Genomic DNA, 24,996 nt, shown 5'->3' on the forward strand with positions numbered 1-24,996 from the left:
AAAGCAATTGGAGGACTTTACACTCTAGCGTCTGAAAGCGATCAGAGGACTTTACACTCTTCCTATGCCGATGATACAAAATTGGTGGTTGGTAGGAATGGTCAGAATTCTGGTTATCTGGAAGACGTCCGAGACGAAATCTACTCTTGGGTTGCTGCGAGTAACATGGCACTGAATGGAATGCAATTCCGCTAAATGACTTTCGGGTCAACTCCTTTGAATACTCCGCTCATAGATGATGAAGTTAAGGGCATTCAGCAGTTCTCATCCATGAAGGATTTAGGTGTAGTCCTCCAAGATAATGGCAAGTTCGATGAGCATATCCAGTTGAAAGTTGGTAAAGCTTTTCAAACATGTGGTTGGATATATCGCATGTTTGAGTCCAGAGATAGTATCACGATGCTAACTCCGTACAAACAATTGTCCAGCCACATCTTGAATATGCATCACCTATTTGGGCTCCAATTAGTTCAGCAGGTTTGCTAGAGCTCGAGCAGGTCCAAAGATCCAAAACATAGAAGGGATGAGAGAGCTCTCATATTGGGAGAGGCTAGAAAGATTGGGGTTGTACAGCATTCAGAGAAGGTACGAAAGGTATCTGATACTGTACGTTTTCAAAAGCATTCATGAGCTTCATCCCAACCCCCGATTAAGGATCACTTCTAGTGACCGTAAAGGCTTAACGTGCGTTTAGAGGGCACCTTCAAGTCCTCGAGAATTCAGGCTAGTTAAAGCAATGAAGTCCAACTCTCTTCCTTCACGGGCTCCTTCATTGTTCAATTTGCTTCAATGTAATATTCGTAGGGAGTATGTAGGTGTTGATCCAGTAGCAGGATATAAGTAAGACTTGGACAAGTTTTTCACTAAAATTCCAGGTCAACCCTATATTCTGCCAACTCTAAAGCGTTGGTCGATCAAATAATATATGAAAATAAAAGTTAATTAAAATGACGAAGTTTTTCGTCTTGAACTTCTAGGAATTCCATTTAGCGGTAAGGAAGTTCGCAAAAAAATAGCTGGATGACTGTTCCTGAAGGCTGATCTTGGTAGTGCCTGTGTGTGGTCTATCTCCTATTTAAGAGTTAATTCGGCGCAAGACATGCAGTTATTCACTTACTCATCAATGGAAAGTCGGAGGGGAATTTCTGACCATAGTCTGGCATATTGGACAGGTTTGACTTGTTCTTGAGGATCTCTATCAACGTGCATATGAAGCATGAGGCGGCAAAATGATGCTCGCAAGCTGTATGGAAGCTCGTTGTTGTCAACACAACTAGAATGTGAAATAAAAATGGAGTTTTACCGATGAGGATTTTGATTTTTTGGGCCAGTTCTCTTACTTCAAAATGAGTGCGATATCCAAGTGAGTTGAAAGCGCATTTATGGCCAAATATTGTCGGTCCAAGCACATATTGGAGAACAGGTCCAACTGATGTCTATAGTAAGCCAACAGCCGACTCTCTTCGCCGCAAGATTCCTTCGCACATTTCGCAATCTCCTTCAAGGATCTGACTTGGGTTCCTTGATCCCAAGCCAGAACAACCTCGTCATCTACCGTTGCGGTGAGTTTGTCTTTATTATCCACAGGACAAACTTGTTCTTGATCCTCGTTGGGAGTGATGCCATTGAGACCTTGGCAGGTTCTTCGTGTCCTCGTTTGAATGAGGATTCCTGCATTCTCCGGACTTAGGACACTCTTACAGATCAGTTCTTGGGTTACAGGTATGGCGCCATTGTTAGAAATGCATAAATCTGACAAATAATCCAAAAACCTCGAATCCCATGAAGACATATTTTTTCGGACCAATCGAACAAAGGTTTCGATCTCGGCGGCTTTTATGTGTTTTTCCAATAGCTTTCGATTATTATGGAGGAGAGCAGTAATGGTATCCTCAGCCAAAATATCATAACCAATTTGTTTCTGCATAAAACCAAAGTGCTTGGCGATGTACTCCTATAAAAGGCATTTAACAATCAAATAAAGAAGTTAGGCACTTCAACTTTCTAGCACTCACTTGATTTTTCCTATAGTCCTGTTGACTGAGCTTCAAAATTCGGTAGCAAAGGCGAAAAATCTGTTTGTAAGGGCCATTTTTCGGATCAGTCAGCTCTTCAATTTTGACTAGAGGGCCACTTTTCTCTAGAAAGGGTGCTTGAAGAATTCTAAAAAGTTGTTTCAAAACATACTGCTCGCGTAGCAATTTTTTTCGATCCCTATTGCTGGTTGGGAGCACTTCCAGAGGATCCGAACGATGTTGTTCATTCTCTTGATTGGCGAGGAAGTAAATGATGTCTTGTAGTAAAGTCGTGAGCGCCCTGAAAAACGTGTACAATTAATGTAAACAATCTAAGTATAAGCAAAAGAATGTTACCATTGTGGTGAAAACGCCTAAATTGGATTTTGTTGAATTGAATCCATTATCTGCGCCCCTGCCCAACAAGATGCGATTTGGGTCGGCTGAATTATCGGTCTAGGGATTTCTTTTGCGGACAATGGTCAATTCGAGGAGCGCACCATAAGAAAAGAAACCAGGCATTTTCTGCCATCATGCGAAACATTAAACTTCATACATCTTTGAATTCCATGGATTTCAACATGAAAATCCTTCAACATAGGGCTACTGATGGCAACAAGACGGACTCAAGCCGCCTTGACGTTGATCACGGGATCTGATTTTATTCGTCAGTTTACGAGCCTCAAACTTTTAGATGGTTGTTTAGGCAAAAGAACAGGCTTTGCCGATATTTGGTCGATTTTGGATAGAAAATCTAGCAACGTTGGCCAAAATGATAGATCCAAAATTCCAATAGCTCAATATTTTTTATCGAGAAATGAAATGTAAACCCACTATACACCAAAACGGAGAAAGTCTGTCTTTCTATATTCTTCATTCCAATTTGTTTAAACTGATTTATAAGCTTACCTGCGTTCGTTTTGAGAAATAGTACCAAGTTCCAGTTTTTCGGCGACTGATTCTAGCAACTTGCAAGCATCATTCGCAAAATCTAGATCCCTGACTTCTGTCGACTCCACAGATATAATAGCAAACGCCTCTTTATCTTCTTTAATTGGTGCACATCCTACCTAGAGGAGCAATCATGAGAATAAGTCGAGGTACTAAGTCATATTTAGTCGCATTTTTTGATAAACTCACTCGAGACATGACTGGCTTGTCTTCGTCTCTATCGATTGGGATGGAAGTGGAATGGACCCAAGTACTTGTGCATAAGTGCCGAAGCCTAACATACGAGTTTTGTGGGATTAGTGAATCTGATCGATTTGTAAGCGTTGTTGGATCCAATTCAAATAAAGAGGACAAATCGTTGGAATGTGGCACAGAAACCAGATGAAACACAGAGCCAGAACCATTTGGATCTAGAATAAATAGTAAATGTGGACCTAAAGTTAACAGTAAATGTGGATCTAGAGTAAATAGTAAATGTGGATCTAGAGTGTAATATCTCATATAACTTATCACGTTCACAGGTAAAACAAAGGATCAGAGATGTATAAAGCCAGAGAGATCATTAACGAATCCCGTCATATTAATCTCCGAACGCCAGTCTCGAGCAAAGTGCGAGAAAGATAAAGTAAATGAAACAGAGCGGGAAAAGTGGATTCAAATGGATATAGAACACCTCCTCCAATCTAATTGAACCATCACCTGAATTAAAATGGAATGGGACTGTCTTTTTCCGATCTCTAATGCTTCTTCGTGGTTGCTTCACATCTAGATCGGTAGCCTTGGAACAGTCTTCATTTTCGTGGATGACAGGATCGACTAGGCGGAGAAATCGACGGTTTCGAGTATATCTCCGGGATCCAATAGCAATTACGTATGAACGCTCACCATCACGAGATGAAACAACTTGTCCTCGATGATTCCATAATTTTGATTGACCATCTTGGACTCGGACAAAATCTCCAATATTCAATTGCTATAGATCACTTGCTTGTCCATCATAACGATCTTTGTTAATCCTATACCGAATGGTGCGTTTTTGTAAAGCTTCCCAACGTTCGTGAATATTCATATCTTGGAAGGTCGACCAATGACCCGGAATGCGGGTTCGTAAGTTATGCCCAAACAACCACTGGGCTGGCGAGCGGCCGTCTTCTCTTGGAACATTTCTCCATTCAAGTAATGCCGCATTAAAGGCCTCGTGGTCCAGGTGCCCATTACTCCAGCACTTTTTGACCAGGCCCTTTAACATTTTGACAGCGGCCTCGGCGTGTCCGTTTGATTGGGCATGAAATGCCGAACTTATAATAGGTTGAATGTTCTCCTCATCGCAAAATTGTCTGAATTCGGCGGATGCGAATAAGTTACACTAAACGACGTAAATATTTCTTTAAGAACTTGCGCAACCTCCCGAGAGTTCGGTGCGTTGAGACCATCTCCAAACATGACCAACCAGAATACCGGTCTACCAAGCCAGGCAACTAAAAGGGAGAAGCGGTCCGTGACGCCAGAGGTCGCTTGCATATAGCTTGGTGGCACGAGTTGAAATTTATAGCACTAGTAAGAGGGTGTTTTTTAGTTTACAAAGTGACCTTGCAATGAAATGCTCCCAATCTTCAACAATACTACTTTATGAACTTAGAGTAATTGCGTGAAACAGACTTTCAATAGAAAAAGAATTTGATGAAATATCTGATAAATGTGTCTCGTGACCCCACGGAAACAGAGAAAAATTGTCCCAACAAACCTCGAATTAATCGATGTCTTCACAGTCTTTTCAGAAATGAATATGATGGAACCAGGATTGGACATAAAGCAAGGGCTTAAAATTGAACAGATATACTTGTTTCGTGACATATCGAGGAGCACGGTATTTGAAAATGATAAATCTAATTCAGTTTTCAGTATGAAAACACTATAAGTTAAATGTTAAAAATGAAATGTTCATTTATGTACCAGAGCAAAGTGAATTTAATCAGAATATTGCATGTTTCGTAAAATGTCATCTAAAATGGAATGCACAGCGCTTAGTATCTATTTTTTTATACATTTTCCTATATTCAGATAGAATACAAACTTATCAAGTGCAATCAATTATGAACTTCTAGAAATATGGACTGCGAACTAGCTTACCGCCAAATTAGGCTGCTCTTGGTCAAGGCAACTCTGAGCCACTTTGCGAATAAAAGTAATAAAATAAGAAACGTAAAACTCTTCAATTAAATCTAGGTGATTTTTTTATCATTTACTTGTAAAATGAATCGTTTCAAAGTTATGTTGCCAAAAGCTTATGTAGGTTTTGAAGTCGTATGAAGTGCTTAGGTTTCAAACCATTGACGAATAGGCCACCAAATTTAGCCAGGTAGCGGAACTAATCATGTTTAGTCTCGATCTGACCCGTGATACCCATGTCTTCCGCTTCATCATTGGTTTGGTCCAAGCCCGCATCTAAGGCCACGAATTTCTTGAAATATGGACGGTGAACGAGCTTCCCTCTAAAACGGCTTGCTCTTGGTCATAGCAACTCTGAGCCACTTTTCAAATTAATGCATTAGGATAAAAAACTCTTCCGGACCTACATTAATCCAATTTTCCTCTACGGCCTTCACCATTGGCTCCCAAACTCCGCCCAATCCGCCCTGAAGTCCGCCGATACCACCTTTACTAAGTTCCTCAAAAGATACCTGTGCGTGCCCCAATATGCGAACAATGCATTGACGCATTTTCTATGCAAAACTGAGCTCCTCACAATCGGGCTGGCAAGGTTAGTGTCCAACAGTGTTGGGAACCTGACCTTTCCGGAGGTAGACAGGACACAAGTTATCCTTCCCGGTCAAGGACTAGCTAACACTTTATTGTCCTTGGCCGACATCCCTTTGGAGTATTGGCGGTCACGCACCTTTGTCCGGCTCACGGCCAAATACCATCAACGACGGGAGCTAAAACAGACTCTGTTTCATCTGGCCCATCCTCTTCTCTGCAATATCCAAGAATTTCATCATTTATCCTCTACCCAACAATTTATGTACTATCTGCAATTCGCCTTTTCATTTTTTTCATCTGCACTGAACCAATCCTAGTCAAATTCATTGTGTTTTCGCTTTCCAATCAACTATTTTATCAGTCTTGACTGACCGCTTCATTCTTTTATCCTTGAATCGCTTTTTGTATAAGATATTTATACATACAGTTATATACATTTTACAATCTGACATGACCAGAGTCGCAAGTAAAGTAGTTCGTTTCAATCTAATGTTGTCAAAAGGTAATGATGCAGACAAAGAGGCCGAAAATTAGAGTTTTATTTAGAGCTTACTGCATAACTTTGACCAGTTCCCTAAGCGTAGTTTTGGGCGCAAAATTGGCCAAGTTCATCTATTCCTCAAGATCTTGTGGTAGTACAAAGTGCTTCTTTTGAATAAATTGAATGTTTTAGAAGATAACAAACTTTGGCTTTCCTTCGCATTCTAGTCCGTGATTAAGCCTTGCTGCCGTCTGAGTCAAAGTCTTGGGAGCTGACGGTAGGTCTGGGAAGATATTGCTCTTTTTACAGGGTGGAAAGAAATTAAGGGCCGCTCTTTGTCGCTTCTGAAAATCCAACCCCCTAACTCAAAGAATGACTTGATCAGGTTGAATCTCCAGTTTTTAATAAAAGGGATTATTGAAAAACCTAACACCATACCACGACTGATCCGAATTCACTCCAAAGGAGATTGGTAACCTTCTGATGTTTGCCCACCTAAAGATTGAGTCTGATTGAGAACAGACTTCGGCCATTAGCCTGGTCTGTTCTAAAAGGATTTATAGCATTTGCATGAGGATCTCCACTCTCAAATCGTTGAAGGATGATCACTGAAAGGCTCACCAAACGTTCCCTTGTCTTTACCGGCCTTCAGGATGCCCTTAACCTTGGTTCTGACCTTCAGACTGCGCTCACTTGAATTTTCAGACATTGTTTTGACGGCACTTTATCAGAGGGCTACCCATCGCCTCCAGGATATCGATAGACCATTTGTAATATGTCACTAGGTACTTAACAGTTTCTCTTAAGGAATGCTTGTGGTTAAATGTCAAAAAAATCTTTGAGCATGGAGAAATGTTGTGAAAAACAGCCATGGAGGCCCTTAATTTCTTTACACCCTGTATAAGGCCTCAAATCTCAATTTGCAAGATCTGGAAGACCATTATTTGTATCTTCACGGCACCTCGTTCTCATGCCGGCATAAACTCGTTCTGGGCCAAGATCATTGATTGGGTTCTCATAACAGATGGGATCGAGTGATCATGAGGTGGTGGGGTTTAAAAAGGTAATTCAAACAGACCGATCTTCATTGGGCCGCTGGTCATGGAACCCACAGCATCGCCAAGAGAGATGAAACCATGATATCCGGTTGACTCAATGAGGATATTGCTTGTGAGTGGCGTTCTCTACTATTCCAACAGTGATTTCATGTCTTTGGATAGCCCGCTCATTATTCCAACTACTCTGTTGATGTTGTCAACTTGAAGTTCCTTTGATTTGGTTCTCAAGGCTCTTCCAGTCCAATGGTCTTCTTGGTCAATCCAAGGGCAAAATCCCCCGGGTCTGGAGGTACCTCTACCTGGCTGAAGAGGGCTCACTTGCCAATATCAAGTAATGGATAGACGGCCTCGGGCTTTGGATAGGTTGACCTCAGGGCCGGCCTCCGTGGCCGTGGTTGATGAATAGGTTTTCTCTGAAGGCGAGGGTCAGACCCACGCCCTCTGAGAAACCATGCCGTGCCTCTATCGGCCACTCACTTTGACAATTAATGGGCCACGGATAGGATTAAACTACAATGTAACACTCTCCCTGTATGTTTTTTCTACTACAGAATTCAATGTTTTGCCACCAAGTTGGCTTTGCCATCAGCTGAAGTGCTGCGACGAGAGCGCCAAAATTACAGCTTACTGCCAAGAAATGCCAAGTCAGCCTCACGATTTCAACGAGCAGTCTATACATATATAGTCTTAGCGGTCCACTAATGCCAGAAATAAGCGACCTCCGTATTCAAACAAATCTGCACTGACGGATTCAAATGTGTCGGGGCGTGTCGGGGGTGGATCGGATCTCATGGACTCCCTCGATTGGGACGGTAAGTATGACTGACACACTTCGCAGGAGCTGACAAGGGACACGATGTCGTTCTTCATTTAATGCTAGTAGAAGAGGTCACGATCTCGAGAGTATGCCCTTGTCCTTGCCCCGGTGAGAGACATGCAAAAGTCGAAGCACTTCTCTTCGAACACTTGGTGGGGCGACGATTTATTTTTTGGTGTTCGACCAATATCAAATCGTCATCATGGGACATGTTGTCCCACATCTTTTTATTAGCACAAACCCGTTCAGGTAATTTGGTCTTCATTACTGCCTCATCTAGCAACGTATCCTTCAATGCCAAATACTACGGATCAATCCGGCCAGCCTTCTTGAAAAGATCTAAGGCGGGATCCATAGCCATGTCACAAGCTTCAATGGAGCTTACAAGAACATTATGCACATGGATGTCCGGGTGAACATCCTCACTCTCTTCCACCACCGGCTGCTCAACCGGGGCTCTGCTCAGTGCGTCTGCAATGGCATGGAACTTTCCCTTAGCCCATTCCAAGGTGAAGACATATCCGGCCAACTTCCCCTTCAGACGCTGAAGCTTTGGGTTCTCTATTGCGTCAAGGGAGCGACCGTTCATAATTGGGATCAACAGTTTGTGGTCAGTTACCACAAGGTAATTCCTCCGCTCCTTGGAGGTATATCCGGCATTTTTGAATGGCCCAAACGATTGCAAGTAGTTCCAGCTCGTAAACGGCATATTTTGATTCCGCATCGGATATAAACTGTGACCCACATTGGATTAGCTTCCAATCTGGGCTGTCCGTTCCGTTGTCTTGCATTAACACAAAGCCAAGACCTTGGAGACGAGATGCATCGGTCAATAGTTTCATGGGACGAGTTGGATCAAAATGGGCGAGGATGGGGGCTGACGATAGTATTCTACAAGCTTCCTTAAACACGGGTGTATGAACATCTTCAAGCCACACAAAAGGCTTTCGTCGAAAGAAGTGCCCTCAAGGGTGTCAGTGCCTTGGCCATATTGGGTGTGAACGAACCCAACTGGTTTAGTATACCAAGAAACGCTCTGAGGTCATTGACATTACACGCTCTGGGGAAATCACGGATAGCCGACAGTTTGGATGGATCAGGGCCAATCCCTTGATCACTGACAACAAAGCCAACATATGGGACTTCTTGCTTGCCAAACATGTTCTTTTTTGGGAACAAGGTGATCTTGTGGGGTCTGCATCTCTCCAAGACCGTTCGTACACTTCGATACATCTCGGAAAATGAAGACTCAAACACCACGATATCATCTACAACTTTCATCATGTTGTCCACTCCATGAAGAGCGCGATCTCCTGTGGCGTAATATTCATCCCCAGAGCAATTTAGACCCATGGGGGCACGAAGGAAACGCTTTCGTCTCCAAGGAGTGAAGAACGTTGTCAACCTTTGGGCCTCCATTGACAAGGGGATTTGCCAGTATCCCTTGGTGGTGTCCAACAGGGAGAAGTATTTGCTCCCCTGTGGAACTGATGACATGATGTCCTTGGTGGATGGAAACGGGTGAATTGGGCGACGTACATGCTTGTTGAGCTTCTGATAATCAACAACTAATCTTAGATTTCCATCCGGTTTGCCCAAAGCCATAAATGTAGATATCCACTTTGAGGGTTCGTCATCGGCGTCCTCGATGATTCCCATTGCCTCCATATATTCGAGTTCTTTTTTGGCTTTCTTCCTATATGCGTAAGGGATAGCGTGAACAGCGGTACACATATATGGGTCAGCCCCTTCTATATTTTTCAGATGAATTTGCATTGGTGGGCCCTCCATGGCCTTGAACGATGTCGTGGAGTCAAAGACCTCAGCAAACTCATTCAAGAGATTTTCATGAATTGTTATTATCTCCCGACAAGACGGATCATAATCAGCATTGGCAAGCATCACCTCATTTCTACAGACGTCGACTGTTTCCCTCAGATATGTCAGGGCATCGTTCTTGGAATAAGGAAATGAGGTAGGAATCATTCCCAAATCAATCATTGTTGACCATCCAACGAGTAGAATATCAGTGTCCGGAGTGACATGCAAGAGCAGTCGCGTGGTGATGTAACCAATTGTGTTGCAGCTTGACCACACCTTAGCATGAGAGTCGGGTTCCGTTAGCAGCTTCGATCACAGCCTTCACTGACCTTTCTACAGGAATCTTGTTTTCCCGTATAAGATGACTCGGGACAATGCAGTCAGTCGCTCCTGTATCAGGTAAGATATCAGCTCTAAATGAGTGATTTCCCTTAGTTGACACGTTTATAACAGCAGTTGGAGTCGATGATGAAGTGCTGGCTCTCCTAACGCAATCACTAGATGCACCCACCATTTTCGATACATCTGAATCCGAATTTTCGGGCTTCTTGGCTTTATTGGATTTCCTAGCGGGACAAAATGGCCTTTCTTCCCGCAACCGTTGCAGGAGTGAATTGCCGCTGGACAGTTTTGCCCAGCGTATGCCATGTAATATCCACACTTATTGCAACCATCAAATTTGGAATTGGGTCTCCCCTTAGATTTGCTTCGGTCACGTTGATTTTTCTTGTTGGGCTTATAAGTGGATGTTTTATCCACCCGTATTGGCCTACCGCGGAGTGCTGCCAGGTTGGAGTTGCTAGCCTCCCAAGACTCGCATTTAGCCTTGACCTGAGCTAGGGACGGGTCATCCAAACACAAGAGTTCACGCTAAAGTGCTTCATTTGAAACAGCTACGATAAGATGGGAGCTCCCCCGGAGGTGATCAACTCCTCATACGTAATGTCCTGAAGCTCGGCTAGATTTCCAACCAATTTCAGCCGCACACATAAGACGCAAAACGATTCGCCCGGTTTTTGTTTCAACGTGTTGAACTCATGCCTCCTCTGGACAATGTTTATTGATTTGGCGAGATGAGTATAGAGCTTATCTAATACGCTCTTAATAGATTCCTCGTTGTCCACGTCCAGATATTGAGACAAAGTTTGAATAATTTCGACATCCATACAGCCTCGGAGTTGAGCCCGTTGCTCAGACAGAGGAAATGTGTCCATGTTGTTGGACCCATAGAAGTCGTCAAACTTCTGTCTCCAGACTTGGAAATCGGCTAAAGTCACGTCCATGGTGAGAGTGGGAGGCTTGAAAGACGAGTTAATTCGGAACGATTGTGGTGCATGTTCCACTGACTGGCTCAAACGAGAATCGAAATCACAAATGACAAGTTCTACGCAACGATGCCTCATTGTATGGATCTCACGCTTCATAGACATCAATTCACTTCGGATTTCTTGAATGTAGACGGTATCCTCATCCTCGTTCTCAGTTCCCTCATCTCTATTTTCCAAACATTGGACCTCAATGTGGGCGTCACTGAACACCTCGACGCATTCCATGGTGTCGGCAAATTCGCTCTCGAGCGTGGCAATTTGCCAAGTTTCCCACGAGCATGTATCAAGGTCCTTTTGCGCATTGATCGTCGTTCTCAAAGCCGCGAATGATTGCTTGACCTGGATGCGGAATTGACCTCGACGCCGTCTCAACATAGCAATCGGGTCGATCTCCATCTTTGGTGCCGTGACTAAACAATGTTCCAAGTACAAATACAGTTGATCCAGGTTCGTTCCAACTTACTATGGTGAAATGGTCGCCGGCTGCACCATGTAATATCCGAAATAATTTATCACGTTCACAGGTAAAACAAAGGATCAGAGATGTATATTGCCAGAGAGATCATTATCGAATCCCGACATATTAACCTCCGAACGCCAGTCTCGATCAAAGTGCGAGAAAGATAAAGTAAATGAAACAGAGCGGGAAAAGTGGATCAAGCTTGCAAAACATAAAAGGAGCTCTCTTCCAATGAGTAATAGATGGGTGACGATTAGACTTTGACCAAAATTGTTGCTTTCACGTCAAGTAGAAATTGCAGAAGTGTGACACTTCGGATGTGAGAAAGAGCTGAACCGAGGCTTTGGGAAGAAAACCGCTTATTGCAACCCTCTCGAACTTCTACTCAACGTACGCACAACTTTTTTGCCGTAGTCTGATGATGATTAATTTCTCAAATTTGTGGATTTCAAACCAAGCTAGAAATTACCCCTGTACCCATCCAAAAACAGGAGAACACCCACCTTTTCACGGGAAAGAACTTTTCATTATGTACCCTTTACATACCTCGTAGTTTATCTCTCATGGTGTCAGGACTGGGATCATCATCCACTTCAGCAGCCAAGTAATGACCGGTGGCCAGATGTTTAAAACGAACCAAGGAGTTCCAATGCCCCGCGCCACCTCGGCATGGATCGTGTTGGACAATCTAAGTGTTAAAATTGAACCTAATCAAAAAGCTTTTGGTTCCCAAGGCTTATGAAAGTTTCTTCTTACCTCTACCTCCCACAAAGCTTTGGAGCTAGTAGCAGAGGTGGCAGACGTTCTTGCAGTAAAGCGTAAAAAGACAACTTGCTTCTTTTTATATTCGTCCATGGTCAAAAACTTTTCCTGTTCAGCATGAAAAAGTCTAACAACATCCCCGCCTTTCAAAATGTTGTCTGCATTTTCTCGGTGCTCCAAAAACAATGATATTTTCCAAGCTGTTGGCGAATTTACAACGTTCACCTGAAAAGAGAAACGTTATTTGTATTATTGTCTGAGAGAGTGAAATATCGAAACCAAGTGGTATTGAGCAAACCTCCATGCATCCTGGATTATCCACTAACTCATGATTGGATGCTACATGCAAAACTTGCATTCCAGCGTTCACAGGGGTCAAAACCACCTAAAAAGAAGACGATTTTATGCTTGGATCTCAAGAGTGATGGATAGTCTGATGGACTTATTATTCATTCAAACCGACAGAGGGCTTGGTTGATGTAAACTAAACTACTTTTTTTTTTATTAATGGCATGTCTAAAAAAGTTAACATTGCATCAAGGAAGGCGTAAGCTTATTTTCCGAGTATGTTATATTGACTTGTCAAACTTTGGCTAGCTCAAAAATTTCATAGTATGTTGACCGACACCTCATAAAACCTCTATTTTTTCGTCTTTTTCCCGGGTCTGACATTCGACATGTCATCAACACTTCAAGAAAAATGGCCCACATTGATAATAAAATCACTTACAATGCAGGTGTGACGACTATTGCTTTGCCAGAATGTATTTTCTGCAGTTTGAGCAAAAGATAGGAATGTTTCGTAAATTTTCTCATAAATCCTAAATTAAATTTGTGAGACCGAATGGGCGAATATACGACCCAGCACAAGTAAAAGAAAAAAATATCGTAGAAGCAATGTTCCGTGACACATAGTTTAAGGCATTACGAAATTCTTGAGCAAGCCGGAGTTTGACAAGTGGACTTCACTGACCGGGCGAGGCACAGTCTTCAAGCCCTAACATGTCAATTGGAAAAGCAAATCAAGGAACGGAACTTTTCTCCTAACTTTGGGTCGCTTGACTAGGCCAAGAAAATCGCTATTTCAAGGACCATCCACAAAAGAGAGCTGTAACTTTTAAAGAGGAAAATGGCAAAGAAATTATGCTTTCGTTCTTTGTTTCTATAGGGCTTCAATCATCTGTTAGAAGGTCCAAATTTGTTATTCACAGGCTTAGCACTGATAATAAAAAACACGTGGTTTCTTTCGCACTTATTTTGAATTGCAAGTGTGTAAAATATGCACATTTGCAATAGTCAATGCCTTCACATTCTTCCAAATCGAGGCCAAAATGCAGCTTGATACGTCCTTTCTCGCGGTTCGGTTACAACACTAGGATCAAGTAAGATATATCAAGACTATCTTTGAGACACTTGGTGATCACCTTAAAATCTCGCAACATGGAATCTCATGGGTGGAAGGCCAATTCAATGGCCAATCACAACGTTAGGAATTTACCCTCCTCCACAAACTTTTTCTTTCTAACATACAAGTACTTTAAGAAGTTTTACCAACGCCAAATGCCTAATTTCATTTGGTGAAAAATTCATGTCCGTTTTCATCCCCATCAAAGTGATTCTTTGGTGTTGTTACATGCCAAATTTCCGTAGATCTGTCATGTTCTGGTCTAACTAAAGTCTAATATAGGGGAGATTTAAGAAAAAGTAAATGTAGTTGATTCTGAATAATGTGGATGAAAATGACATAAGAAATCTTCGAACTTGATACATAGTTAATCATTATGCTTAGATTATCTTTAATTAAAATATTGCAAATATTAGTATCCTACTTCAATGACTCATTTTTCTGAATTCGTACAAAAAATATTGATTACTTGGTTTGTCTGAAGGAGAAACACTGCTTCTTGGTGTTTTTTTTCGGGTTCATCGTTACACCGTCGCATTACATATGTCGCTAGCATCGAGATGACGCAGCTTTCCTTCCAGACATCCACTATTGAAAATGTAAATGTTTTACCCAGTTGCATTTCGAAATAAGTGCTCACAAAACCACGTGGGGGTATCTCATTGAAAAGCTATATACTTTTGGGCTTTTGGGAGGCTACAATTGTGCCATATTAGGAATGATAGAAACCCTTCTTCGAAGAAAAGGAAGAATTTTCCATCATTTCTATAATTGCAATTTTGTTCCTATGGCTTCTTAATAATGAATCTTTTGATCAAAAGTGTACGTTTTACTTCCCTAAAATCATACATGAATATTATTGGCACAAGCAAATACTTTACTCACTTTATCTCCAACAACCACGTTGTCTCCATTGGATCGCAACTTGTAGAAAGGAAACAAGTAAAACCAAGATCCTTCATTGCCGGCGGAATCTAAGTGAACTCTCATAGCATTTTTCTCCAATAAGGCGGGTAGCCTTTTATTCACGGTCAAAAACTTATTTGATTTCATATGCAGAAGCTGTGAGAAATTAAGAATTACATTACGTTTACTTTACGTACAACAATCCGTATAGGAATCGAGATGAAGAACTTACTTGAACAATATTGCTGTACTGAATGACTGTGCCAAGACATTTTTTCGATTCTGATTCATTCTGTTTCTTTTCCACTTCCGCAGCATGCTGTAAAATGGGTAAAAATGAAGAAAGTTAGAGCATGTACCAAAACCTAAATGAGCATGAAATGGCAGTTCACTTTAAGTGACTATCAGAGCTATGGTAACATTTTTGAGACCGACAGGAAGTGCAGAGATGAAAGAGACTGGAATATATTTCAGTGATGAAATATTAAGCATTTCAACATCAAATCTGACTTTTTTTGCGGACATCCTTACCGCTGCTGAGATTGGAATCCCAGCAGTTCAAGATGAGAAATTTATTCATTTTCCTTAACTTTTAGTGATATACATTATTTGATCGACCAACGAATTAGAGCTGGCTGATTGGGCTAACCCTTGAATAGAAGGTTGATCGGGAATTTTAGTCAAAAACTTGTCCAAGTCTGACTTAAATCCTGCAACTGGATCAACGCCTACATACGCCCTACGAATATTTGAAGGCAGCAAATTGAACAATAACGGAGCCCGAGAAAGAAGAGAGTTGGACTTCATTGTTTTAACTAGCCTGGATTCTCGAGGGCTTGAAGGTGCTGTCAAAACGCAAATTAAGCCTCTACGGGCACTAGAATTGACCCTAAATCCTGTGTTGGGACAAAGCTCATGAATGCTTTTGAAACCGTACAGTGTCAGATACCTTTCGTACCTTCTCTGCATATTGTACAGGCCCAAACTTTCTAACCTCTCCTAATACGAGATCTCTCTCATATCCTCACTGTTCCTAGTAAAACATTTTTTGGACCTGCTTGAGCTTTTGCAAACCTGCTGAACTTATTGGAGCCCAAATGGGCGAGGCAAATTCAAGTACCTTTCGTACCTTCTCTGCATATTGTACAGGCCCAAACTTTCTAACCTCTCCTAATACGAGATCTCTCTCATATCCTCAATGTTCCTAGCAAAACATTTTTGGACCTGCTTGAGCTTTTGCAAACCTGCTGAACTTATTGGAGCCCAAATGGGCAAGGCATATTCAAGAGTACAGAGTGAGCATTCCATTCAGTGCCATGTTACCCGCAGCAACCAAAGCGTAGATTTGGTCTAGGACCTCTACCAGACAGCCGGAATTCTGACCATTCCCACCAACTACCAATTTTGTATCATCAGTAAAAGAAGGAATAATGACATTACTACTACCAAGCTTTTGGAGCAAAGCAATGAAGATGATAAAAAAGGAGAGGACCGAAAATGGAGCTCTGAGGAACACCCGACGTGACATCATGTATGTCACTAAGGGATCCCTCAACCTTAACTAATTGTTTCCTACCACAAATGAAACTTCTTAGCCAATTGAGAACCTTGCCTTGGGTCCCAATCTCATGGAGCCTCTCAACTAAAAGACCTTGTCAAAGGCCTTGGCAAAGTCGAGATACACTACATCAACTGATTCGTGGCTCTTTAGTCCCTTAATAACTTGCTCTATATGTTCAATCAGTTGGGTAACCGTGCTAAAATGTGCTCGGAACCCATGCTGGCTAGGAGGAAGGACTTCATGAATATCAAGAATTTCAACAAGTTTGAACTTCATGATCTTCTCAAACACCTTCGCAATATTCGAAGTGAGAGACATCGGCCTAAAGTTACTGGGGAGCGACTTATCTCCCCCTTTGAAAATTGGAACAACATGAGCTAGCTTCTGAGAAGGAGGAAACTTGCCCTGATCCAAGATGCAACGCATCAGGTACGAGAAAACTGGAGCAAGAACCAGTGAGCATCTCATCTGACCCAAATTCTTTGTTCGTGACAACAAGCCTTAATCTTCAACCGACTGTGCCACAACAAGCCAATTAAATTGTGGCGTCATATGATTCAGCATATCTGGAAGAACAAGAAGAGAAGCAGTCTTACAGTCCACGCTCTTGGGTATGGATCGAACGCCTCCCAAAAAGAATCAGTTGGATCTTTTACTTCAGCGAAAAATGGAGTCCAAATCCACACCCAGTGTTCCTTCCGTCGAAGTTGGGGATCTGAAAAAAAGACGTTCTTATGCCCAAGGGGCTTCACCAGGTCCCTTCAGAAAGCTACAAAGTTAGTCGACCAAGGTGATGCCTCCAAATCGGATGGATGACTCTGATCAATCAGCCACAACCGCCAGTTTGGGGCGGATTTTAGCCTCTGCAAAGGACTCTCTTGGCAAACTACAGGGTGTAAAGAAATTAAGGGCCTCCATGGCTGTTTTTCACAACATTTCTCCATGCTCAAAGATTTTTTTGACATTAAACCACAAGCATTCCTTAAGAGAAACTGTTAAGTACCTAGTGACATATTACAAATGGTCTATCGATATCCTGGAGGCGATGGGTAGCCCTCTGATAAAGTGCCGTCAAAACAATGTCTGAAAATTCAAGTGAGCGCAGTCTGAAGGTCAGAACCAAGGTTAAGGGCATCCTGAAGGCCGGTAAAGACAAGGGAACGTTTGGTGAGCCTTTCAGTGATCATCCTCAAACGATTTGAGAGTGGAGATCCTCATGCAAATGCTATAAATCCTTTTAGAACAGACCAGGCTAATGGCCGAAGTCTGTTCTCAATCAGACTCAATCTTTAGGTGGGCAAACATCAGAAGGTTACCAATCTCCTTTGGAGTGAATTCGAATCAATCGTGGTATGGTGTTAGGTTTTTCAATAATCCCTTTTATTAAAAACTGGAGATTCAACCTGATCAAGTCATTCTTTGAGTTAGGGGGTTGGATTTTCAGAAGCGACAAAGAGCGGCCCTTAATTTCTTTCCACCCTGTAAATCAGTGTGCCATGGAGGTTTATCTCCACACGTCCGAGGAGGAGGATCGAGATTACATTGATGAATTTGAGGATAAAATTTTGAATTTGGAGGCAAAAGTGGAGTCTTTAACACTACAAAGAGCCCCTACGGCCCTAAGCGCGAACTCTCCAGGCCACAATCAGTTCAATTTTGCCCATGTTTTTGGTGCCAACTTTGATGTCACCAAGGTGGTTCCCACGTTTAGTGGTACGGACATTATCTTGTACATGCCTTTTCGCTCTGCTCGGGACAATGCCGAGACAATATTAGATAATCTGGGCCGTTCGGCCACTCAAAAGTTACAAGAACATGTAAAGTTCTGATTGGTGAAGCCAACACAGTCATCGCCTCTCTTAGCGACATCGACTCCAACTACACAAGGGCTCTAGAGCACCTAGAGACAATGTACGGTGACAAACATGTGTACGTACGGGCAGTGGTTGAAAAGCATTTAGACATGCCTAAAATGCTAAACAATCCCAAAAGCATGAGGGAAAGACAGGCATTGATGATGGCGACGGACGAAAGCTTGAGGGGACTGAACCTTGGGGCGGGTGAAGTTGCACTTATCCTTTTCCTGCTCATCTGTGAGAAAAAACTCTCCAATGAGGTGCAGAGGGCCTGGATTCGATTCAAGGGTTCTAAGCGAGACCCATTGGCGCCATAGGTACAAATGTCACCCGTGACGACCTCTACTGGGTAATTTAACAACAATCCAAGCTGGCGTACCAGACGCCAACCCAAGACCGAGAACGAGTTAAGCCATCGGCTCCTAAGTCGTTTTCATCGTCATTTACTCCTCAAGGGGATCAACCGTCTTTTGCCTGCCCTTTCTGTTCGTCAAAGTCGCACAAGAAAGGAATCGATTGCTACAGACTGAAGCAATCATCGATGACAAGAAAAGAAGTGAACCAGGCAATCACCAAGCACCGCCTCTGCACATTGAGCTTGACACCAGGCCATTTGCCAAAATATTGCAAGGTGGCCAAAGCGTGCTCAGTGCACAATAAAATGCAGTGCAAATTCATATGTGACACCACACCCGAACCCTCGACGATGTCGGCCTTGGCCACCAATAAGGATGCTCCTTTGGCACTGCCGCCTTCTCATCATGTAACATCATCTCCGACCTACAAACCTTCTCACCGAGTATTGTGCAACTCGGTTGCCACATATGTCATCAATGATGCCGGTGACAAAGCTTACGTGCAGGCCATCTTAGACTCCCAAAGTCAACTATCCATTCTGTAACGTTCGGTCGCGGATCAACTCGGCCTTAATAAAGCACAGTGCACACTAGCCATGTCAAAGCTGGGTACAGTCCTAGAAGGAGCCGTCTCTTCAATTGGCACCAAACCTCCAGAGGTTTTCTCTTTCAGCTTAGTGCCTGTGCATGAAGAAAAAGACAGTATTGAACAGTTATAACTGTTGGACACCATCGGCATTTCGCCGTATCCCACCCACACAATCGAAGAAGACCATTCATTATCATATGTTAATAATATTGCTGTACATACCATGAAGGAAGTACCCGTTATGACAGTGACCTTCAGAAGTACTTCACACAACTTCTTTGGAAGCAGTCTAAACATTCCGTTTTTGATAACAACTTTGCTAAAAGCTTGGCAGTTTCGAAATCAATTACCAATAAATTGGCAAAAAATGCAGACAAACTGCAATTGGTAAATCAGGCGTACGAACAGTTTCTCAGCAAAAAATATGCAGAGGAAATTACGAACGATGTCTACAAACCGGACAGTGCTTACTACTTGCAAACGCACCCAATTTTCAAGGGCACATCGACATCAACTCCAGTTCGTATTGTTCACAATGCTGCGTCTCCAAGTAGGCAAGGTCACACACTCAATGATCTTCTTCATGCCGGTCCAAATTTAATTCCAGATCTTGTGTCCGTCCTAATCAACTTCCGTTCCAAACGAACAACGGTGATTCTAGATATTTCTAAAATGTTTTTAAGCATTGGCATTGAAAATGACAATGATTACAACGATTCATGTGAACACCTTCACCAAATGGACCCACCAAATTACTTCGTATGTTAGTACTTACTTTTGGGGTGGTGTCCTCGCCTTTTCAGGCCATTTGGGTTGTTCAGGAACATGCCAAAAGATTTCAGGAAACGTACCCATTAGCTGCAAAGGCTGTTAAACGGATGTATGTTGACGACCTTGCCACAGGGTCCTCGGACCCGGCAAGTGCGAAAAAGCTGGCCGATGAAATATTTGCCCTTTTCAATTTGGCCAGCATGAAAACGCACAAATGGCTATCCAATGAACCAGAGGTTCTCAGGGACATCCCACCAGAACTTAGGTCTGAATCCCATGCCACCAAAGTTCTAGGAGTCCCATATGATAGCAAAAAAGACGAGCTTACGTTCAACTTTTGGCCTAACTTAAAACTCGACAGTGCCGCGCGTCCCACAAAACGTTTGATTTTAAAAACAATGGCTCAACTTTTTGATCCCTTAGGCATGATATCACCCTTCATTATCGTTGCAAAAGTACTATTGCAAGCCTTATGGCAAGATAAAATTAATTGGGATGACGCTTTACCGAGCAATCATGAATACACTTGGTCACAATGGGTTTATGACATTCCTGCATTATCGTCCCTGCATGTATCTCGTTGTTTAATCCCACAAAATTTCGATCCGTTATTCATTGCTGCCTTCGGTGATGCCAGTGCTACGGCATATTGTACTGTTGTATATGTAGTGTGCAAGGATTCAGCAAACAATCAACAGTGTACGCAAGCGTTTGCCAAGACACGTGTCAACCCGCTTCAACTAGTGAGAACCGGCATTCATAAGCACGAAACAATTGCAAGATTGGAACTTCTCGCGGCAGTTATCACTGCCAGAGCGGGAGTGTATGTGGCTGAAGCCTTGAATATCAAGCTTCCTATATTTTGCTTCACCGACTCTAAAGTCACTCTTTGCCGTCTGGCCCGAGGTCCCAATCCATACAAGATTTGGGTCGGTTCCCGCCTCCAAACTATCCTGAATCTTGTTCCGGCGTCTCGTTGGTTCTTCTGCCCGGGAAAATCCAACCCTGCCGACGTTGGTTCACGCAGATGCTCAGTCATTGATCTAATCCACCACACATTATGGTGGACAGGACCATCTTTACTTCAACGAGAAGTAGAGACGTGGCTGGGAACTGGTCAAACATCCATCTCCAAAGAGGAAGAAGAATTATGCGACAATCCAGAAATCAGCAAAAACATTGTGCAAGCTCGGGTCTGCCTCACAGAACTTGATCAAGGCATGTTGCATCGATTTGAAAGCTGTCACTCAACAGTACGCCTGCTGGCGTGGGTACTCCGATTCCTAAATGCACTAGGCCTTGAGATTCCACCTTATCCAATGTCTTAACATTTCAAAGTGCATAGCACCAGACGAATCCTGTTCGACGATTTCCCGTCACCAACGATATAAATGGACTGTATTTTCTTCTTAGGTTTTTATTCTCCTTTTTCACTTCTTTTATTTTTTTCGTACTCCCCGTTGTTTTTTTGATTTTTTCCCGCCTCTTCCCCCGATTGGTCATAACCCAAAAGGGCGGGAAATTTTGAATGAAAGATGGCACGACAAGAGAACTCAAACATAAAATTATCGATTCTCGTTCAATCCTCCTCCTCCTCTTTCTTGTTGGGAGTCTTCTGAACCTTCTTCTTTTTTCTGGATGATGCAAAGCTTGGTTAAAGGCCGGGTCTTTGTGCCTCCATCCAAAAGTCTAATACTTGCTGCCCGCACCAGTCCATCCTTTCCTGGATAAGTCTCCTCCACCTTCCCAATTTTCCATTCCCCTCTTAGGAGATTCGGTTCCAAGATCATCACCTGATCACCCACGACCAGGTTTCTTCGACCATTTGTCCATTTTGATCGACTCAGGAGGGTAGGGAGGTATTCCTTTGTCCATCGTTCCCATATCTGGTCCACCAACCCCTGGACAAACCAAAAGTGATGACGCGGATTCTTGCTTGCAAATTGCCCCACTGGTATGATCTTGTTGGGTTGCTGGATCAAGAAATGGTTCGAAGTCAAAGACGCAGGTTCCCATGGGTTCCCATCTTCATAATCAAGGGGCCGAGAATTTAGAAATCCCATCACCTCCGCAAGCACCACCCGAAGCTCATCTTCTCTGAGGTGTCTTGACGATTTTTCCTCTTGCTCGAGAACAGCAACCAGAGCCCGTTTAGAGGATTTAACCAACGCCTCATGCACTCCTCCCCAATGAGGAGCGGCGGGGGGTTGAAAGGACCATTTAATTGAAAAAAAAAAATGAAATTTAATTGGAATTGATATCCTTTCTTCTGGCAACTCTGGCAACGAGTTGAGGGAAACTCCCATGACCTTAGCTGAGCAATTGAACACCACTCGTAACTTCTTCGGCTTTCGTGGGTGATACACCCCATGATGTGGAGGGTAGAATACTCGAGCAGAATCGTTGTTTGAAGTTAGGGGTGCCCTTTCTGCGTAGCCTTTGGTTATCATATTTTCCATAAACGTCACGTAATCACACTTGAATTTGGGGGTCACGATTGAATTTCGTAGCCAAATATTCGACTCTCTTAACGGTTTGGCTTCTGCTCTTTGGCATGATTGGATTTGGGTAACGAAAGGGAAGGGATATCTCATAATGACCGTCCTTTAGGCAAATACTTCGTTGGACTTTCGTTCTCCAGACTTCATCTTCGACCGATCTTCCATAAACAGCTCCACCAATGGCATCCGGAAAATCGTGACTGTACATTGCTTGCAGCATATCGTAAACGTCTGTTGATTCAACCTTTATTCTATTAACGAATTAACGAACTTTCTTCCTTTTATTCCAAACCCCCCACCCCCATGGCCCGTGTGCGCTCCAACCAATTTTCGTTCCAACCGCATATGGTTAATGATCTTGTCGACACACAATTTCAAGGGGTCGCAAGGCACCTGGAGCGTTCATTCCAATTAGTATTCCTACGTCATCATTCGAGTAATTGAAGGGTAACTCATTTAAGTGAGGCCACGACTCGATCATATCTCTAGTTGGAATATCTTCGCGGCCTACGGGGAGACTGATGAGTAAAGGAGGGGGGGCAATTGAACAACATTGTTGTCATCCACATTAATCACTTCGAGCCCATGCACCACCTGGGTCGCCCAATGACTGTTGTGTTTCTCCATTGTAGTTAACGCTATTTGCACGGGTTGGCCCACCATACCAAGAGCTTTTACTAGATCCTCTTTAACGAACGTGTCGGTGCTATAGGGATCTTGTGCTACATAAGTGGTGATTTCACAGCCAGTATCCGCTGACCTTATCTTCACCGGAACCAGCACAACTGCAATTATAGGCTCCTTGGAACCATCACCTAGCTGACTAGACACTTGAACTCCCCGAACACTCACATTAGGGACAGTGGTATCAGGCGTTGAATTGGACATTAGGTTGGGCGTCGGATTGGTGTTGTTGCTTCGTAGCCCGGAATCCTGCCATGTATCGGCATGTAAAATCGTAGGATGGCTTCTCCCACATTTGCCGCACCTTTTACGTTTACGACACGTTCTGGCCCAATGGCCTAAGCCAAGGCAGCCAAAACAACGACCATTAAGCTTTTCTCGTCTTTCATCTAACGATAACCCTTTAGCCAAATGGCATTCGTTCATATCGTGCATCTTGGTACAAAACACACATTCTTCCGCACTTGCAGGGATGGGAGATCCCTTGAAGATAGTCGCTGTTGTTGTGGTAGCCAGCATTACGTTCTTCTTTGTCTGGGTGTTTTGTAGTAGTTCCCTTCGAATGCCAAAGATGGGGTGGTTCCACTCTTCCGAAATATTCCGTATTAGCTCGACAAAATCGTTAAAGTCTGCCTCCCTGTGCCCGTCTCTTTCAATAGAAAGAACCAAACGCCTCCATGACCTTTGACATCCTTGAGGCAACTTTGCCACCAACTTCAGTAGAGTTTCTGGTCTTCCAAATGCTCCCAACGTTCTAAGGTCTGTCATGGCGGTTTGACATCTCTGCAGTAAGAGCGAAAATTGCCTTATATCATCCGCATCTTCTTTTACGATTGGCCAATCTTCTAGCTGGCGTCTATAAGCGCTAGAAATACGAAAGGTATTGCCATCCTCTTCTTTAAGGAGTTTTTTGGCCCTTATAAATCCTTCCGAGGGCGGTAAGTGAACGCACGGTTTGATAAGCTCATGGGCGTCTGCTTCTGTAAACTGCAACAGGAAACCGAGCATTTCTTCGTCGTTATCAGTTCTTTTTTCAATTTGAAATTGAAATGCTTGTATAAAAGTTTGAAATTCCAGAAGACGTCCAGTGGATGGCTTCAACTTTCTTTTTGGTAAAGTTGCTTGCAATTGTACGTTTAGTAGCTTGTCTAGCACCTCCTCCGTTGAGATGTCTCTTTTGGCTGATGGGGGTGCGGTTGACTTGGCGACTTTGAGCAAAGATCGGGCGTTATCCACTTTTGCCAACTCACTTTCCTTCAATCGCTCTTTGGCCACCGCTTCTTCTATTGCCATAAGTTCTTCCTGTATCCTCACGTCTTGGGCAGCCTCTTTCAACTTTCGCTCCCGCATTTCTAGTTCGATTGTCTACTTCTTGTATTCCACCTCAAGTTCGAGCTCCTTCCTCATAATTGCAGCTTCCATTCGGGCTGAAAGCAACGACTCTGAATCGTACTTGTTGGGCCCTTTGGAAACGTTAGAAACACTATCATGGGCTTCTATTTCCAAGTCTGTCACTCTCTGCTCCACATTTCTTAAAAAGACGATCTTTGAGTCCAAATGTTCATGGCACCATGAGGTCAGAATTTCTTTGTCACTTTCCTCCACCAAGGTTTCTCCTAATAACTGACACTCAGATTCAAATTCGATCATGAATCGCTTGAATCTTTCCAATTCAGTCTTTATTTCCTCCAAATTCTCAATAAGGCTCAGGAGTTGCTCCAAACGGTTCATACTGCCCGTTACCGCAGACAATTTGCCACTTATTTTCTTCATAGCGCAGAAGTTGAATCCACGAGAGAATTAAACGATGTAACCGCTACACGCCTTGGGTTGCATTGACTTAGTTTATCTCCTAATAGGAACAAACGCACTTGGTATTTCTAGTGGTTTAATTCGTGTTTTTTAGGAATGCAA

At 43.0% G+C, this 24,996-nt stretch overlaps 1 protein-coding gene across 4 annotated transcripts in view; it reads right to left on the bottom strand.

Annotated features, from left to right (window-relative positions):
• The window catches only part of LOC131887015 (inositol 1,4,5-trisphosphate receptor-like), a 98,132-nt gene that overhangs the window by 59,571 nt on the left and 13,565 nt on the right, over window positions 1-24,996 (bottom strand). For all 4 annotated transcript variants that reach the window (XM_059235500.1, XM_059235503.1, XM_059235502.1 and 1 more), the window contains 10 exons: window positions 14,997-15,083; window positions 14,744-14,920; window positions 12,752-12,838; window positions 12,448-12,678; window positions 12,238-12,379; window positions 3,156-3,376; window positions 2,925-3,085; window positions 2,016-2,316; window positions 1,341-1,954; window positions 1,118-1,273 (listed from right to left, as the gene is read on the bottom strand). In XM_059235500.1, the coding sequence (XP_059091483.1) occupies window positions 1,118-1,273; window positions 1,341-1,954; window positions 2,016-2,316; window positions 2,925-3,085; window positions 3,156-3,376; window positions 12,238-12,379; window positions 12,448-12,678; window positions 12,752-12,838; window positions 14,744-14,920; window positions 14,997-15,083 (2,177 nt within the window). The remainder of the gene's footprint in view (window positions 1-1,117; window positions 1,274-1,340; window positions 1,955-2,015; window positions 2,317-2,924; window positions 3,086-3,155; window positions 3,377-12,237; window positions 12,380-12,447; window positions 12,679-12,751; window positions 12,839-14,743; window positions 14,921-14,996; window positions 15,084-24,996) is intronic.

This window comes from Tigriopus californicus, chromosome 9 (genome assembly GCF_007210705.1).
Source record: "Tigriopus californicus strain San Diego chromosome 9, Tcal_SD_v2.1, whole genome shotgun sequence".
NCBI lineage: Eukaryota > Metazoa > Arthropoda > Copepoda > Harpacticoida > Harpacticidae > Tigriopus > Tigriopus californicus.